This window comes from Drosophila guanche, unplaced genomic scaffold (assembly GCF_900245975.1).
Source record: "Drosophila guanche unplaced genomic scaffold, DGUA_6, whole genome shotgun sequence".
Classification (NCBI taxonomy): domain Eukaryota; kingdom Metazoa; phylum Arthropoda; class Insecta; order Diptera; family Drosophilidae; genus Drosophila; species Drosophila guanche.
In genome coordinates, this window is record NW_022995744.1 from 10,592,565 (window position 1) to 10,610,261 (window position 17,697).

General features: G+C 42.4%; 3 protein-coding genes across 3 annotated transcripts in view; 2 read left to right on the forward strand and 1 right to left on the reverse strand.

The window, feature by feature from the left end:
- The window catches only part of LOC117580565, a 28,150-nt gene extending 16,546 nt beyond the window's left edge, over positions 1 to 11,604 (forward strand). Inside the window, exons 6-7 of the mRNA XM_034267166.1 lie at positions 3,272 to 3,281; positions 11,588 to 11,604. The gene's annotated coding sequence lies outside the window, so the exon portion shown is untranslated. The remainder of the gene's footprint in view (positions 1 to 3,271; positions 3,282 to 11,587) is intronic.
- Positions 256 to 17,446, reverse strand: LOC117580065 (serine/threonine-protein kinase ULK2). The gene is made up of 12 exons (XM_034266306.1): positions 16,843 to 17,446; positions 11,655 to 11,828; positions 3,419 to 3,506; positions 3,222 to 3,347; positions 3,085 to 3,158; positions 2,871 to 3,031; positions 2,675 to 2,811; positions 2,463 to 2,615; positions 1,199 to 2,401; positions 996 to 1,132; positions 800 to 935; positions 256 to 732 (listed from the first exon to the last, which is right to left on the reverse strand). Exons 1-12 carry the CDS (start codon positions 16,930 to 16,932, stop codon positions 656 to 658), a joined length of 2,556 nt encoding a protein of 851 aa, XP_034122197.1. The 5' UTR covers positions 16,933 to 17,446; the 3' UTR covers positions 256 to 655.
- LOC117580067 (leucine-rich repeat and transmembrane domain-containing protein 2) lies at positions 4,761 to 9,556 on the forward strand. The gene is made up of 8 exons (XM_034266308.1): positions 4,761 to 4,913; positions 5,889 to 6,064; positions 7,817 to 8,004; positions 8,067 to 8,317; positions 8,380 to 8,655; positions 8,806 to 9,085; positions 9,163 to 9,339; positions 9,395 to 9,556. Exons 2-8 carry the CDS (start codon positions 6,012 to 6,014, stop codon positions 9,547 to 9,549), a joined length of 1,380 nt encoding a protein of 459 aa, XP_034122199.1. The 5' UTR covers positions 4,761 to 4,913; positions 5,889 to 6,011; the 3' UTR covers positions 9,550 to 9,556.
- Positions 17,447 to 17,697: the final 251 nt, after the last annotated feature.

Sequence of the window (17,697 nt, forward strand, 5' to 3'; positions counted from 1 at the left end):
TGTAGTGCAGCTGCAGCCATAAATATTTTATGTATGCACGTAATTTAGACGTAATATTATGGGGGGGAATAGTATTAGATTTGTTAAATAAGAAAATATAGTACACTATATATAGCTACGCGGGCGGGGAAGGGAAGGTACATGATATATGTATGTATGTATGTATGGTATGGGGTTCTTCTTGGGTTTTGCTACTTTTTGCTTGGATTAGCTTTTCGTTTGTTGTACATTTTGTATGCCATGTACCCGTGTGTATTCTGTATATTTTATATGTATATGTTTTAGCATACTTTTTATATCATTAAATGTTTTACTCTTACAACTAGCTGGACTCTCGCTTCCTGCCCTTATTCATGTTTGCATCCTGCACTGCACTCATTTGTAAGCTTTAACAATTATCGGGGAAACAGAAGAAAACAAAAACTATAAAGCTGAGAAAAATATTTACATTCGGGTACCAAAAAAAACTCCAAGAGATGATGCCTATGGGTGTGTGTGTGTCTGTTTTTCAGGGTATGGTTAAATTATAGTAGTTTTTGTTTTAAATCACATGTTGCACTGCCAACGCAAAATAATGGTGGGGGCGCCAGGGGGGTGTGTGTTAAATAACTTAAGGAAATGTTGATAAAGATTGCCATTTGTGTGTGCCTCTCCTCTAGGCATTCTCATCGGTCACATAGATGTAGCCATGCTGTTGCAATATGCTCAAACGCTTCTCAACGGCATCGCGATCTGTCAGAGAGAGAGAGAGGAAAAAAAAGGTAGTTATAATTTCTAGTCTTATCTTTTAGCTGCTTACATTTATTCAATAGCATTTTGTCTTGTGGATGACTGCACTTTTGCACCAACGAATGCAGCAGAATGTGTGCGGTATTGTAACGCTCAAAGCAGTTCTTGGTGTTCTTCAGTAGCTCATCCAAGGCGGCTGCTTGGCACTGCAAAAAGAGATGATAATATAGCATATATTGTACCCTGTGTTGTGGCCATTTCCTTACCATAGCCAGCGCATAGTCGTATAGTATCTTGTCAGCTGTTATGTTAAATGCATTCGCCTTTTGCAGTAGGCCGCTGCCATTCAGGCGCTTCGACTCGAACAGTATGCTCCGATACTTGGCATTCATTGTGAGCAGAGCTGGGGGAATACAAATGAGAAAATAAATAGCTATTCTTTACCCATTATAATCATCGAACCACGCACCATTCTTCACGTTCGACGATGGTTTTAACTGGCCATTACGCAGCTGCTGCGAGGCCAGATTCAGGCCGGAGGAGAGCAGCTGCAGCGCACGAACGAGCAACACCAAACGCTCCGCCCGCTTGCAGTGCTCCGGAGCATGGGGCGGTATCTGCTGTGGATCTGCATTTGCTGCCGTTTGGCTGCCAGCCACCATCAGGGTGGAGAGAGGTGCGCAACGGGAGTCCGCCACCTCCTGGATGCAGTCGGTGAGCGCGAGCACAAAATTCAGCTTGGACAGCGTCTCGTTATGCTCGCGATCCATCAGCGTCTCCTCCGACAGCTCTGGAGCCTGGAATGCATGTGGTTCTCCGCCTCCGGCACCCGTGTCCAGCAGACTGTGCAATCCCCCGGTGGCCCCCAGCTCGGGCAGGGTGAAGGCACGCTGTCCGAGCATATGGTGCTGGTTATTGTTCTCCGAACCGCTGCCCGCCGACGAGCCTATCGAGCCCAGCGATCCGGGACCCACCAGCATTGTGGGACTGCCCAGAGTTGGCAGCTTGGTGAGCGCGGCGGACGGAAGAACCGGTGAGCTATTGCCGCTCCTGCGTAGCGGCGACTGTGAGTGTCCGGGTGACACTTGCCAAGTGCTGGGCGCATGCGGCGGCGGCGTCTCCGACAGCGAACCACCCGAACCGTACCTTATCCTGGTGGTGCCACCCGGTGGTGTTCCAATGGCAAACTGCACTGCCGGCGGCGAAATCGAATTGATGTCGCTGCTCACGCTGCTCTTGCGCTGATCCGGCCTCGGCTGCTTCACACTGATGGGCTGCGATCGTGGCAGCTGCTTGCCGGCAGCCGCCAAAGTGGCCACAGTCAGCGGCATGGTGCCCTGCCTGGCTGGAGAGCCGGCCAATACGCCTCCTCCAGCTGTATTGGCGGCCGATTGGCGACGTGCAGGGGCCGGCACTGGCTTCGGCTCGGAGATGGGCAGACTGCTGGGTCGTGGCGGACTGGATTGATTCTGTTGTGGCTGCTGTTGACGCTGGCCACCAGCTGTGGGCAGTGCCTGCCCCTGACGCTGGTCCTCGGGCAGATTCTTGGGCACCAGCACAAAGTCATCGGAGTCCTCATGCGAGCTGCACGATCCGCTGTTATTCTCGCTATCGCAGAGCACACCCACATTGGTGATGGTGGCACAAATGGCTGGATTGGCCACCACGGAAACTGAATTTTAGCAAAAACAAAATATTTAGACATGTTTTGGGATGACTCATTGAATATTTACCCGTATTCTCTTCATCCTGGGCCGCTTCCTGCTCCTCACGCTCCTTCTGCTGCTGCTCGGCCAGCTTGACCAGCTGCAGTTCCTGTTCCATTTGCTGTTGCAAAGGACTCTTGGCCTTTACAGGCGGTGTGCCGCCCAGCGGTGGCATGTCAACTGTTGCAACAACACAATTAGTGAAACTTCTATGAGAAAAAATAGTTTTAAGGGCTCACCTGGCGACAAGGCAGCCTTCTTGCCCTGCAGAAAACGATGCACAAAGAAGCTCTCGTATGATATACGATCCTTGGCATTGCGCCGCAGAAGACTCAGCAGCAGATCCCTTAAATCCGGCGACACACCATGTGGAACCCTACAGGGAAGGAATCAAATTAGAGTATAAAATTAAGGAGAACCATGTGCGACACTTACTTGGGTGCCAGATTGGCATTCTGCTCGTAGTAGAACTTCAGTTCGTTGGGCGTTTGTGCAAAGAAGGGCGCCTTACCAGTCAAACACTGATAGACGATCGTGCCGAGCGACCAGAGATCCGCTTTGGCATCATACTGCAGCGACATGATCACCTCGGGTGCCTTTAAATTGGATATTAGATTTGGGGCTACATTTGGTGGTGCATTCACCTTACCATATACATGGGGGAGCCGCAGAGTGTGGCTGCCATGACGCCCTCGTTCAGAAAACGAGCAAAACCAAAGTCCGCTGCAGGCAGGAAGGAAGAACAAATTGAAGTACTGTTAGAATAGACTCCTGGGTATTACTCACCTATTTTCAGTGTTATCTTCGATGGTGATGGCAATGTCTTGCCATAATTGTGCGATAGCAGTATATTTTGTGGCTTGAGATCACGATGCACAATTCCTTTGGTATAAAGTGCTTTCATAGCACCAGCTTAAAAATAAACAATGAAAATATATATTTAGATATTCATGTATGTATGTAAATGTGTGTAAAACCCTTACCTAATTGTATGAGAAACAATCGAACGGTATCCTCGCTCAGGGTTCCCTTTACACTCAGGTAATCCGCCAAGTCGCCGCCATTGCAGTACTGCAATAAGAAAAGAAAAGTGAAACAGAATATTATTATCATAAAAGCAAAAAGTCAAAAGTTCAAAGCGCACAAAAATCTTCGAGGAGGGGTCCTCCGGTCGGTCGGTCGATTCACAAGCAAAGCAAAAGCAAAGCGCGTACTATGCAAATGAATTAGGTTCAATCAAGAGCAAAATGTCAAGACCCAGAGGCACGAGAACCCACCCAAGAGACGCGGCGACTCTGGGTTTTCTTTTTTCAGAGCTGCGACATCATTCATCAGACAATTACATACATACAGAATGTGGGCAAGGTCAATGCGAATGTGATTTATGACAATCAAGAATCTAGAGTTGAGCAAAAGCAACTGGAGAATTAGGGAATTAGACAGCTGCTGCTGGTTTCCGCTCTTGAATAATTCCGGTTCCTGCTTATAGCTATCCTGAAGAATAGATATTTTTTGTGGAAATAAATTATTCACCGTTGGTTTTAAAGCTTTTCAAGCAGCCCACAAACACATTTAGAGGGAACTTTTCTAGACAGCTGCCAAAAAGGATTTGCGATTATTTGACCTTGGGCCTAACACACACACACACACACACACACACACTTGCATGCCCTGCTATACAAGCAGTGCTACAACAAAAATTTCTTTCGGACATCAGAAAATGAGAAAACATGTGTGCCGAACCACTTACTCTCGCACAACGTAATGAGCAAACAAAGCGGGGCAATATTAGGCAATTAAAACCACAAAATTGAAATGACAAAAGATTTCACTTGCTTTTGTGAAAACGCTTAACGCACTATATGGACACAGACGGGGAGTGGGGAGAACATTAAACAGCCACTCAAAAAAGTCATTGACATGTAAAATGAGTGACAGTACAACAAAATATAATTACAATAAAAGTTCAGAAAGAGACAGAGAGAGGGAGAGAGAGTGACGAAGAGCAGAAGAGAGCTAGCTGGGCGCCACCACAGCCACAGTCAAGGGGGCTTTCAGAAATTGAACTCTGGTTTTTCTTTAATCAATGAAAATATGCAACATCAGCAAACAAGTGCGCATGAGTAAGCGAATTATTGGAAAATGCACTAGCCCATTAAAATGAAAAACACAAACCAACAACATTTGGGGTTTTCAAGTTTCCATCAAAGAGAGAGCGAACGTCAGAGGAAGCTTTATCTCTCTGCCTCTGCCTCTCCTTCTCACTCTCTCGCTGCCACTGCCTGGTGGGCTGTGCTGTGGGTCGCTGCTGCCGCTCAGTCTATCACAGACAATCGCGCGACTCGCCCGCCTTGGCTGCAAAAGCTGCAATCGTACGGTACACAAGAAAGAAACAGTGCAAAAAGCTCGCTGCAATTGCCAAAATCGAAGAAATAAGCAAATACGCGAGCACATAAAAGCGAAAGACATAAACCAAGGGTATTACGTGTGGAGTTTGAGTGTGTGTGTGTTGTGCTGTGCCGCGAATCATTCCAAGTAAAACTCAATGGACTTAAAGGTCAACATTATTTTTCTAGGCGATAAAAACAAAGCGAGCCGCTATATAGATTTGTGTGCGTGTGTTTGTGTTTATAAAGAAATATGTAGACATGTGAAATGGAATTAACGAAATATATATGCACACTGGGTGGTGAATCAAGCAAAGTTCACTGTTTAAATATATTAATTAAAATTAAAACTCAAATCACGTCACACAAGCAGCTAGTCTAGCTAATCTTTTCATCTCCAACATTCCGGCTTAGTCATGTTATGGTTTTTCTATTCCAATAGATGTAATTTATGTTAACAAATCTTGTCTACGGGTGTGTTTCCGCACAATAAAAGGGAATGGTTGGCGAAACTCTCCTTCAACTTTACATACTACTCTATTTAATAGCAACAGTCATTTAAAAATTATGTCAAATGGAATGGAACAACGAAAACAAAACGAAGCAGAGCACAGAGAATTACAAACGAACGAAAAATGATAAGATTAGTGGTAGAGGCAGGCCGGAGCTAAACATTTACTAATCACTCCACACATAGATTAGGGAGAGAAACAGACAGAAAGAGAGCACGAGAGAGTGGTGCCAAGAAAAAGCCGCAAAATAATCAAACAATCAACTGAAGCTGCCAAAGAATGTTCAAAGAGAGAGGGAGAGACAGTGAGAGTGAGAGTTTCGGTGCTCTCTCACCTGCATTGAATGTCGAAATTCCCATATGCTTGCTGTATAGCCCCGCCGCCGACAGTTACGTTTGGGTATTGAGTGCCGGTGTGTGCGAGCGGATCGAAAAAGCTCTGTGGCAATTATGTTATGAAAAACTGATGTATTTTTTTCTGCCAATAAAACTGAATAACATTTGTAGAACAAACGAGTGAAAAGTGAAAGAAAACTAATTAAAATCTATTTTCAGCTGGTGAAATTATCGACCAAACAAATGAAATTTAAATCAGCCAACAACAAAATATATTAATTATATTGCTAAACAAGTGGAAACTAAACAATAAATAAATAATACATTAATAAACCAATAAAAATGCACGTCTATTACAAATTTGGATTGCTCTTGATATTTTTGCTCAGCGTCAGGTAAAAACCAAATCCAAAATGTTTAAAACATTAATTTTGAGATCGTATGTCGTAAAGATAGGCAGGAGAAAATCAATTTGTTAAACAAATCATCTTTGAAATTTGTAATTCTTATAAGTAGGATGACGCAGTCGCCTCTTTGGTCTAGATGGGCTTTTTCCATAGCCAATTGGGGAATGTTTCTAGGTGAAAGACAACATCAGACACAAAGGAACGAGAACGAAATAAGACAAAGTGCAAAGTATTTATTGAGTAACGCTCGTAAGTGATTAATTCTGGAACCTGTTGAGGAAGCGCACGAGTTGCGGGACTTTGACCCCTCTCACCGCCTGTTATATCAATTTTAATTGGAACACTCACGCAGTGGTTATAAAAAAAACATACTGCCAACCAACTCTTTTATGGACAGACCTCGGCAACAGCACTTAACAGTTCCTAATCATATCACATAATCTGATAAAAATAATAACAATACACCGGTTGCCTTGTCCGATAATTTATGCCTTTTTTTCGCCAGCCTTATCATAATTGTTTGACCAAGTCAAACACACGGGCGATTCGAGTGCAAGAAAATCGACAGGAAGTGCAGGAAATATAATCCCACTGGGAACAGCTACTGTTTCTCTGTCTCTCTGTGTTTTGCTTTTTCCTTTGCTTACAGATTTTGTATGAGTCACACTTTAATAGCCTAGTCCCTATGCCATTTACAGTTCAAAAGAGACGCAAAAAGCTCCATTGATTTTTGTTGTATTGAAGGGAAAAAGAGAGTTGAGCATTCCTTTCCACTTGGAAGATCCCGCTCTGAGTGGTTCCATTTGATCGTCATGGGCTTTTACAGTTTAGAGGTTTTTGCTCATGCTTGAAGGTATTTTTCTTTATTATCAAAGTAAAAACGCTGCCGGCTATTATAAGACTTTTATTGGCACTAAAACAATAAGTTTCCGTTCGGTTCGACTCTAGTATAAAATCGTTTATACCCTCTAATTTGGCCACTTGATTGCTTGATGATGAGTGTCTTCCACAATCATTTGTAACTTCAGTCAAGAGGCACGCAATTTGAGAGAATTCTTAAAAGTCAAGTCGCTTTTAAGACACACTTGACCTGCCAGTCAGCCCGCACACTCTTGAGCTGAGCAGTAGTCTAATGAAGGATTTAGAATCAGGCAAAAGCAGACACGAATACAGCAGTAACAAAAACCAAAACAAACGGCGAAAGTGAGAGTAAACGAAATCGTGCAAAAAAAAAACCGGTCAAGTTGTCTCTTTTCGCCATGACGTAAACAGGTTTGTGTATCTCTTTCCCACCACATCGACTATACAGTGCGTTACGGAACTTTACGGCAGCTGAAAACTTCATTTTAGAGAGTAGAGTAGTACAACTACAGGTCATACAATTTTAAAACGCACTGTAAGAGAGAGGGAGAGAGAGAGAGAGAGAGAAGCAGCTAAACACAAGCTTATAATGATAGTGAGGAGAGGAAAAAGTTATCGCTCGCTCGCCTACCTGTCCTCTATAGCAGGTGTGCATGTGTGTGCGTGCGTGTTCGCTGCTAGCTGGCTCTTAATTAAATGGGTCAAGAGCGTTTTCAGGACAAATTAGTTGGGTGTGTTCGCCTTCAAGACGATGATGTAAGCCTCGTTTTACCCTAGAATTTGTCAGCCAGTTGCCATTTTTGGTATATTTGTTCATTTGGCAGAATCAAGTTTACGAATTGGTCGATAATTGGCTCTAATGTTCTTTACTCTTTACAGCATCAGCCACACATTTGCAGCTCCAGCGGCTGGGCAACAGAGCAACAGTTCGTTTGAGGACTATGAGTACGAGGATGATGACTATAGCGAAGAGACGGCGTCCAAGGGATCACCGGAGACAGCTGAGAACAGACTGATGCCATTCACATCTTCAACATCAACCACAACCACATTTCGACCGACATTTAGTGAGAATCAAACAGCCCACAATACAACACCTTGATCACAACTAATTTGTAATGTTTTCTAGACATACCACGACGCAGCAATCTGGTGCTGGAGCCCAGCTGTCCACGACAATGCCGATGCGTGGAGGACAAGTATATCCAGTGCTCCAATGCTCATCTCACCCATGTGCCCCTGGACATTCCTAGAACGGCAGCCATCATAGACTTGAGCTATAATGTGATTGCCGAACTGAGGCCAGAGGACTTTGCCAATCTATCCCGCCTGGTGGAGATCAATTTGAACCACAATCTGCTCACTCATCTGGATAAAGAGGTACAGCCCGCCTAAAATATATAACTAACTAATATAATAAACTAACTCCATCTACTTGGCAGGCTTTCTATGGCTTGGAACGTTTGAGGCGGCTGCGTTTGGCCAACAATCGTCTCACCAAACTCGAACCCGATACCTTTGTGGGGGCCACAGACTTGGAGCTGCTCGATCTGAGCAATAATTCAATTACGCAGCGTTTGGATGGATCATTTCTCAATCAGCCCAACTTGATTGACTTCAGTTGCTCGAATTGCAGCTGGACAGAGCTGCCGGAGCAGACGTTCGTGAATATGAGTGCACTGCAAACGCTGCGCTTAAACAACAACGATTTCGAACAGGTAAGAGGTTGCGCGCCAAAGCTATCGCACTAACATACCACATGATAAGTCTATCGATAGCTGCCGCATGCATGCCAAGGCAACTCTGCAGCAGCTGCTTGGACTATCATATACAGTTGTCTCGCTCTCTCACGCCATTTCTTTTGACAGAAAATCAATACGCGAGCTTTTGCACCGCTAAAAAATATAATTAAACTAAAACTGCCAGAACTGGACCAGGCCAACATCGAGGAATTGTGCAACCTGCTCAAATCCATTGACAACATCAGCTTTAGGCACTTTGATGTGAGCTGCTTCGAGCTGGTGCTGGGCACATCGTTCAACGAGAGTCTGATCCAGGCCACAGATCCGCCCTTCAAGCGGGTGACGGGCCTGCCCACCGCTGCCACCACAATACGGCCAGCCGCAACTCCAGCCCCGACACGCACAGGTAAGCGGAACAAACATCACAAAACAATGATGTGAATACTTATGGCATTTCGTCTCTTTGTCTTCCAAACTCAACAGCAACTCGCAATCGGAATAAAATGGCAAACAGCACAGCGGCGGCCATTGAAGTGGCAAAGGCTGGGATCATGGGCACCGTGACCGAGAGCAGTGGCGTCTCTGTGGAGACGACCACAGACAAGGAGAAGCCCTACCAAGTGCCCATCTCACAGGAGACTATCAACACGCTGCTCATCTGTAAGTTATTCGATTATGAAATTGTTCTACAATATAATTTTGATTCGCCTTTCAGGCATCATGGTACTGGCGGTCATTGGCATTGTCATTGGCCTCATTTGCCGCAAGGATGTGGGCGGCATCAAGACCAAATGCTGCCGCACCAGCAAACCAGAGCCAAAGGATCAGGTGCATCCCACTGAGGAAATACCCTTAAATAAGTTAGCCTAAGTAGAAACGAGACAACTTTCCGAATTTCTTACCAACAAACGTTCCACTTTAAAAGCATTTTTGCCAGATATAGCCATAGATTTAGGTATGCCTTAATTTATATGGATAATTTATCTGTAGAATGCGAAAATTAGTTAACTACTTGACGTCACATACGATTGTAGTCGCCGTTCCATTGTTCACACCACAAAAACAACAGCAACAAATGCTGTCACGGGTTCTCTAGTTTATTTAGTCGGAGTGTGTATCTATTGTAGGTTAAACTAGCTGCCTAGTCGGGAGCAAGGGAAGAAGTAGGAGGAGGAGGAGGCTCTCTTCTTTGCTTAGTTTTGCATATAAAAAGTGTATGTTACTTTAGTTTTTTAGTTAAAATATATATTGTTTATGTGTGTGTGTGTCGTTCTCTTAGCTTATAGAAAGTTTTTGCCAAAATACAATAAACAAACGATTATTGTAAATAGTAGGAAAAATTGCTAAAATGTGTTTTACTGATTGGGAAATCCGTAGGAAACCCAATATGCCGAGCAGATGTGGAATCTAATTATTAGAGCTACCGAAACTTGACACCTGACATCGTCCCATTTGCTATCTTATCGTGGGCTATCCAATCCAGCCCATATTTATCCCTACACAACAAACTAAGCAGCAAATAAACAGATCGTTAATTATTGGCTTGATACGAGTAAATAAATAAATAAAGAAGAGCAGAGAGGAAGAGATATGAAGCGGGGAACACGTGGGCTGGCAGGCAGCAAACGGAATCAATAAATACATACAAACATACATGAGTACACACATAAGTATAATAGAGAGCCGCTCTCATTGTCTGCGTTCTCTCTATCTCCCTTTCTCTCTGATTGCAAAGTAATTAGAATACCAGCACAGTGGCAGCGTCAAAGCTAACGGGGCCAAAGTCAGACAAACGAAAATGTAACAGCAACAACAGATGGAAAGGGAACACTTCCTCTCGCTCGCACCAAGCCGATGCAAATGCATGTCATTTATACACAAGGTATGGAGGGAATGAGAATGTTCCACATGTTTTTTTTTCCAATTAGACCTCTGTCTTACCTGCCTCACCTTACATTCAAAATGCCATGCAATGGCAGAAAATAAAACCAAAGCCAATACATAGGTAAAGGCAAAGAAGGAACAAGCCTTTACAAATACCCTAACCTGAGGATAAGTATGAACATTAAGAACTTATGGTTTCCCTAGCAAAACCGGAAAACAACACAGCACAAAATCCTATCCAATCTTATCAGTTGAACAACAAACAAACAATCGCCCAAAAAAAGAAACTGTAATGCTCGTGTGCCACAGACATTTGACCTACTTTCCAGATTATTTAGTGCTCGGTACACACACTGAGTGCTAGCAAACGGCACACACCTGTGGTCCGGTCCCTCACCACACAGAGTTGAACAAACTTTACGATTCAATAACAGATTGTATCCCAAATGGATATGCATCAGGGCAGATTCTGATGTAAATTAACAAATGCGTATTAAGTATAAATATCGTATAAAGAGGCGACAAAAACAACGCAATTACCCCAACACAGCACAGGGGAAAAGTGCCAAAGAGGCAAATACACGGGTGGCAGTGATTCACCCTACTACAACTAAGCCTCAGAGAGATAACCCTAACACTGATTGTTCATTCTTCCTCAGTCAATAACTAAATAAATACCAAAAATATTTTACAAGTAAATTCGCTATTTCTGAGCACTATAAATCGGGAAATGTTTTCTCCAACTCGAGAATAAATGAGTACCACTGCACCTAGACTCTATAAGAATATCCATCCACCAGGCATTCCATTCCGCTCCATTCTATTCTCACTTAAGTTTTTGTTTACAAATTCATTTCGCAACTTCCGCAATTAATGGCGTAGCATTTTGACCAAACAGAAGGAAAGAGAAGTAGCAGGGTGTAGGAGAGGTAGGTGGCCGCATGACGTGAAACTGGCGAACCATTCCATAACATCGCCACAGTGGTGGGACGGTCGGACTGACTCACAGGCGCACACGTTTTAGCCATATAAACATTCAATATTTATGCAGTTTTTCACGCTTTCTGCTTTACGTTAATGACACGACTTACCTCCATGACCAAATTGACGCAATCCTGGGACTCCTTGCAGTCCAACAAAGCCACAACATTCTCATGATGCAATTCGGTGAGTTCCTTTAGGATTTTTATCTCCTTCCCGAGCAAATTCTGCGTCTTGATGAGTCCCTTCTTGCTAATGCATTTGATGGCCACCGGCATGTGTTTCTAAATCAGAAAAAAAACAATGCCATTAATATTTACATATTTCAATTCAGTCATTGAACATTTAACTTAATTCTAAAAGTAAATTCAATAGAAATTAATCAATTCAATCGTAAAATCAATTCCCCTTGGGGCACTGCATCGCATGATATCGATTCATGGGGTTAAGGTTTCCATTTTGGTGGCTATATAAATGTGTTTTCAATTTATAATTGGAAGACTACTAAATAAAACCAAATTATCGGCCATTCACATACGTTTCATTCATTGGAATCCATTGAAAGAATTTGAAGAGGCGCCTGCCCGTAGACTTGTTTTCATTTATTTCTTTTATAGCTGGCAGCTGTACTCTTTGCATTTGAATCTCTTTTGATTCCATCTGCCACAACTTTTGCCACAATTTGCATTCGCTGCTTTAATTAGCACGCACTCGGGGCACAGGGAAATGCAAATCTCCCAGATGACGGCCAAAGAGTACTCGGGACTTGGGTCTCGCTCGGCTTGTTATTATTAGATACGCAAAAACGCATTTAACTGGGGCCCGCAAAGCAGCGGGATGGGATGGAAAGGGAATGAAACGGAACTTATGGCTCGAATGACGACGGGTGCATAAACAGCTAACGGGTTGAGTCGTCGTCGTTCCACTGATAAGGCCCCAGACTGCTACTCTTCCTCTTGTCCTTGGTTACCTTATTTGCACAACACTTAGCAGCAGGAGACAATGACTCTTTGTGTCTGTGCTGAGGGTAAGCAAAGCCTTGAAGCGGTTTGACATATCCAGATGATCGTGGCACAACAAGGCACACCCTTCCTAACTGATTTCACCCATAACTCCGAGATATTTTCTGCCAAAGATGCAGAAGCAAAATATGCAAAAGGCAACTCCGGATAAAACAAAATACATGCGTGTGCGTGACCGTGCCTCATGGCCAAAAATGTAAAAATCAAATACACACATAAAAGGGATTTAGTTTTTTGTGTGTTTCGTTTTAAAGATTTATTTACTATAATTTCAGTGGTATAGTAGATGGATTAATTTGTATCGTGTCTACTGCCCAGCATTCTATTGGTTTCCCCCCACTGAACACGCGCTCTTTGCATGTGGAGGGCTTGTAAATCGATATGAGCTGCTGCCTGACAATCTCTGCCGCTGTGTGTGCGGCGGATTTATTTATACAATTTAAATGCTACTTTTATTATACGTTTACTGTAAATTGCAATGAACCAAATCATGGGATACTTGCAGCAGCTTCTGCTGACCGATAACCAAGGCCTTGCACATCTGATCTTGGTGGTGCTTCTGCTTGTTTGTTTGTTTGTTTGCAAGTCCAATCTGCAGAGTTCAGAGTTTTCATCTGTCATCTGTTGTCAAGACTCGACTCTCTCTCTCTCTCTGTTCGTGTTTAATGGGGGTATTGATATGCAATCATTGAAGCTTAAAGCTTACGACTAGATTACAAATGGCAATGGGATCAGTGGCAAATGCTTGCTAATATATTTACTTATTTATTTGTTTATTATTCATTCAACTCCTTTTCTGCACTGAACTTTTTACGTCACTTGCCTCTAATTTTGTTTAACTTATCAAATCTCAGGCCATAAATAAAACTTGAGATTAGATTATACAGCAAAAAAATAAACAAAACAAAATCAATTCAGGCAATGGACACTCGAGCAGTTCTTGACCCAATCACCTCAATCAACACAATTTGCTGTGCTGCAAAAATGGGGTCAAAAAACGTAGGCGAAAGTTCCACAAGGAAACCTCAAAAGCGGCAAAAAATGTCACTTGAACTAAAAACAATGCTAAATGCGTTGCGGAATATATGGTGAATATTAGGGGTTTGCTTTGTTTTTTATTATTTCGTGGGTTCAATGAACTTGGGGGCAACGATAAGTTGAAAGAAATTAGCTGGCCTTAGGGTGCAATGGCCCCCGTCAACAACTAACAACAACAAGAGTGGGGAATAAAGCCAGCATTTCTTTTGGCCAAAAATAGCAAGACGAAAAAGGCAGCAATTGTGGCAGAAAATGCGAGAAACGAGAAACGAAATGCAGCAGCAGGCAGCAGCAGCAGCACATCATCCATAGAGCAAGTCGAGTGTGAGTATCTGACGAATACACAACACACACACACTCACACGCAGACAAAGAGAAAAAGATACAAGATACAACTCCCAACTGGTTTGGCGGGTGAAAATATATATACGTACAATATCTATCACGGAAATTCTCTCTAATTTTGCGACGCAAATACTTTTATTTCTTCAACCAATAACCGCATAATTCACGGGCCAATTGACAGACAGAACATACTCCGGTACCTACTACCGATCTGGAGCTGGAACAAGACAAACTAGTTTGTCAGCAAAATTAAATTGTATTTAATTATATACTATAATATTTTATGTGATGGCAGATGTCTGGCGGAGTTTGCTCAATTTATTTATGCGTATGATGGCACATTCTGTTTTAGTCTGCACGTGTAACAAATGTTCCCACAAAATACTTCAAATGGGAAAGGTTGATTTCACTTCCGTTAAAGCACTGGGAACTCCCAGACTAAATGCTTGACAAAGAGACAATATCAATGGAAATACATATGTATAAATATTTGAGGAAAATAGCATTTCGTTTCAATGAAACATGTGCCAGTAATTGGGATAGAATTTGGCCTTTAAATATCAATATATTTCGCTGGTCGCTTTGATAGTGAGAGGGCCCGCCCAGCAGCTACTCGTATCTGATTGATTATACAACAATTTAAATCATTAATCATTATCGCACATGCCTAGAAGGGAATAGTCTCATCCTATAGGTAAATCGATTTAGCTCAAAACGCATTTTCATTGCCTTTAAATGCAAAACAAGTAAAGAGGGGAACGCAAACTATAAACAAATACAATATAAATATGCAAAAAGTCTGGAAACGAGACACAAAGGCTGTGAGGGAATGGATTGTGCAACGACAAAAGGAAGGGGTATAAGAGAACACTACAAATTGTATACACGATCTGGATCCGTATTCGTAATTTGTTTCGCATGATTCCGCCCCGCCAGCTTATGCAATTGGGGGGAACACGATAAAAGCGTAATGCTCTATGAAATATGGAAACACGTGTCGTCTGGGTCTGGATCCCTGGCATACACGTACAGATAGAGAGTCCCAAAGTGTCTCATTCATGGCAGGGCAGACTACAGGCAGCAGACACTAGTAATTGTATTTATTCTGGGACCTGCGTCGACCCATCCTACTCCGCCTCTTAGGAGCTATTCTTTTACTTTGCTGTCGCCTGCCTTGATGTCTTTGTCTGGATGGAACACACATGTGCCTCGGCTATTTTTAGCCAATCTTCTTCTGAGCACATGCTGACTTTGGATACTTAAAAAAGATAAATCCATCATGGGCTAGTCCTTTGAGCTGCTTAAAATAACTAAAGGAATTGCAGCAATATTAACACATGGAAGGGCATTACAAATGGAGACAATAAGATGGTAAATGGAAATATAAGGAAAACTCATAGCAGAATGTCCAAATCTATTCCAGAAACATTTTCTGACCTTTCACACATTTTATTCCACTTTCAATTTCAAAGAAAAACAATTCAAGTCAGTGGGAAAAGAGAAACGAGTGTTAAAAAATATACAATAAAAGACAAAGACAGTGACAAAGTAGAGTAGAGTCGCAGACAGGGACCACAGCAGTGACGGCGAGAGTGAGACAAGTCGATTACGATATTGTTGTCGCAGCGGCACTGCACTACACTTGTAATTAATAATGTACATTATTGAGCACATTTCCAATTTAATGACGAAACTAATTTGAGCAACAACACAAACAGTTCCTGATAAGAAATCATTTTATAACAAGAAAGGAACAGAAAGGATTTCTGGGAAAAGAGCATGTGAAAATCCAGGTGGGAATATGTTGGAGATGTTGGAAAAAATATTTAGGATAATTTATCTATGCTACAACAGATCAAATACAGTCCAGATACATAATACAGATACATATGTATGTATGTCCATCTGTTATTTACCTAATTATATGGAAAACGTATACAAACAAAGTTAAACTGGTACACACAAACATATGGTGATTTTTTATTATGGATACAGAAAACAGCTGATGCAATATCAGGCAGCTGTTGGATGATATGATGCTGGCTGGCTCTGCTTTTCGCTTTTCACTTTACTCTTATTTATGGTTTTTTTGTGGTTTTGCTTTTGTGTTATATGTGTTTGCAGTCAAGTTGAGAAATTGTTGATCGGGTAATGATCTGATAAAAGTGGCACACCTTACAGCAGCACAACACTCACCCACAGAAGCATTTCGCTTTCCCTTCCCACTGCTTGGCCAACATTTGTTTACTTGAAATTTAAATTTGGATTTTGGTGGCCCTTCTGGAGGCACAATAATTCGACAAGCCATTGTAAAGAATTCATTATTTCGGGCATGACCCTGAAATAGTTCAAAAGCACTTGAAAACACCCACACACACACACACAAATAGGCACGAAGCAAACAACACAAAACACACACACACATTGTATGTATGAAGAGCCTACGCAATTTCTTGGCTTTGTGTGAAGGCACGTGCGAGAGGCGGCCGCAGATAAATGGCGATTAAAACTATGCTGGAAAGGGATCGAAAATAGTAACAAACTTTGACTTTGATTTGAAATGTAGCCTGTTGAATAGATATTTATCAATGATAATTCCCCTTAGTCGAGTTTTAGCTGATTTTTCATCATTCTCTGACGACATTTTTGAAAAGCAAAGCAAACGCGCGTTGAGCTTTTGGCGTTTTGTGTTTGCGGCGACGTATTTTCTGTTTACCCACTGACAATGGCGCATTGTTAATCAGTTTTTATTGTTGTTTTTTGTTTTTTCTTTTGGCGAATGCGAGCCAAGCCCCAAACTGGAGTAAACAATATTGCACACTCCGACTTGTGGGATAAACAAGTTAATTACATGAGGAAAGCTTAGAGTAGAGTTTTATTGTTTTGTTTTTACCTTGCGGTGACGCCCCTTGTAGACGACAGCAAAGGCGCCATGGCCAAGCATATCCTTGGAGCTGTATTCATACTCCCCGACAATATTCATTGCATGCGAAGAGGATGCGAAGTCTCGATACGCTCTCTCCTTCGCTCGCGCCCTTTACACCACACCACCCTCTCACTCTTTCTCACACACACAGAACACAACACACTCACGCACGGTCAACGGCAGTTGCTTTTTCTTGCCTTCTGCTTTCTGCCTTTCAATTGCAATTGTGGAAAATCAATTTTTTTCTTGTACGGCTGAGGGCGACAGCAGCAAGCAGCGAATTCTTGCACTTTGTGGTTTTTCACGTAACCTGCTTGCGATTCACTTGCGTTTGACAATTATCGAGGAGACAGGCAGGAGGCACACACCACACACTTTAATTTCACTTGTAATTTAATTAAACTGCTTTTCGCTCCCAAAATATTTGTTTATGGGTGTTATTTATTTTATTGGAATTGTTGGTTACTTTGCACCAAACGCGGCTGCACACACGACAGAATTAGTGCATACCCCGCAGTCGGGCTGGTCTATCTAATTTTTATTTTGCGAAAGAATTGATTCAATTCAGTTCATTTCTTTTTCCAACTACTTTGCGATATACCTGTAAAACAATCGATACAAAATACGATTGATATTGATATCGATGTGGCCATGGTGTGTTAGGTCAATAGGGTTGGGCCGCTTTAATAGACTATTAAAGCTCAGTGTTATGAAACTAGCAAATTCTTTAAAGTATTTATGGCTGACTTGTATGTAGGATATGGGAAATGGATGTTGGTTACTTAATGGCATCTAGTTTTTTTTCGTAATTCAAACCCTTTA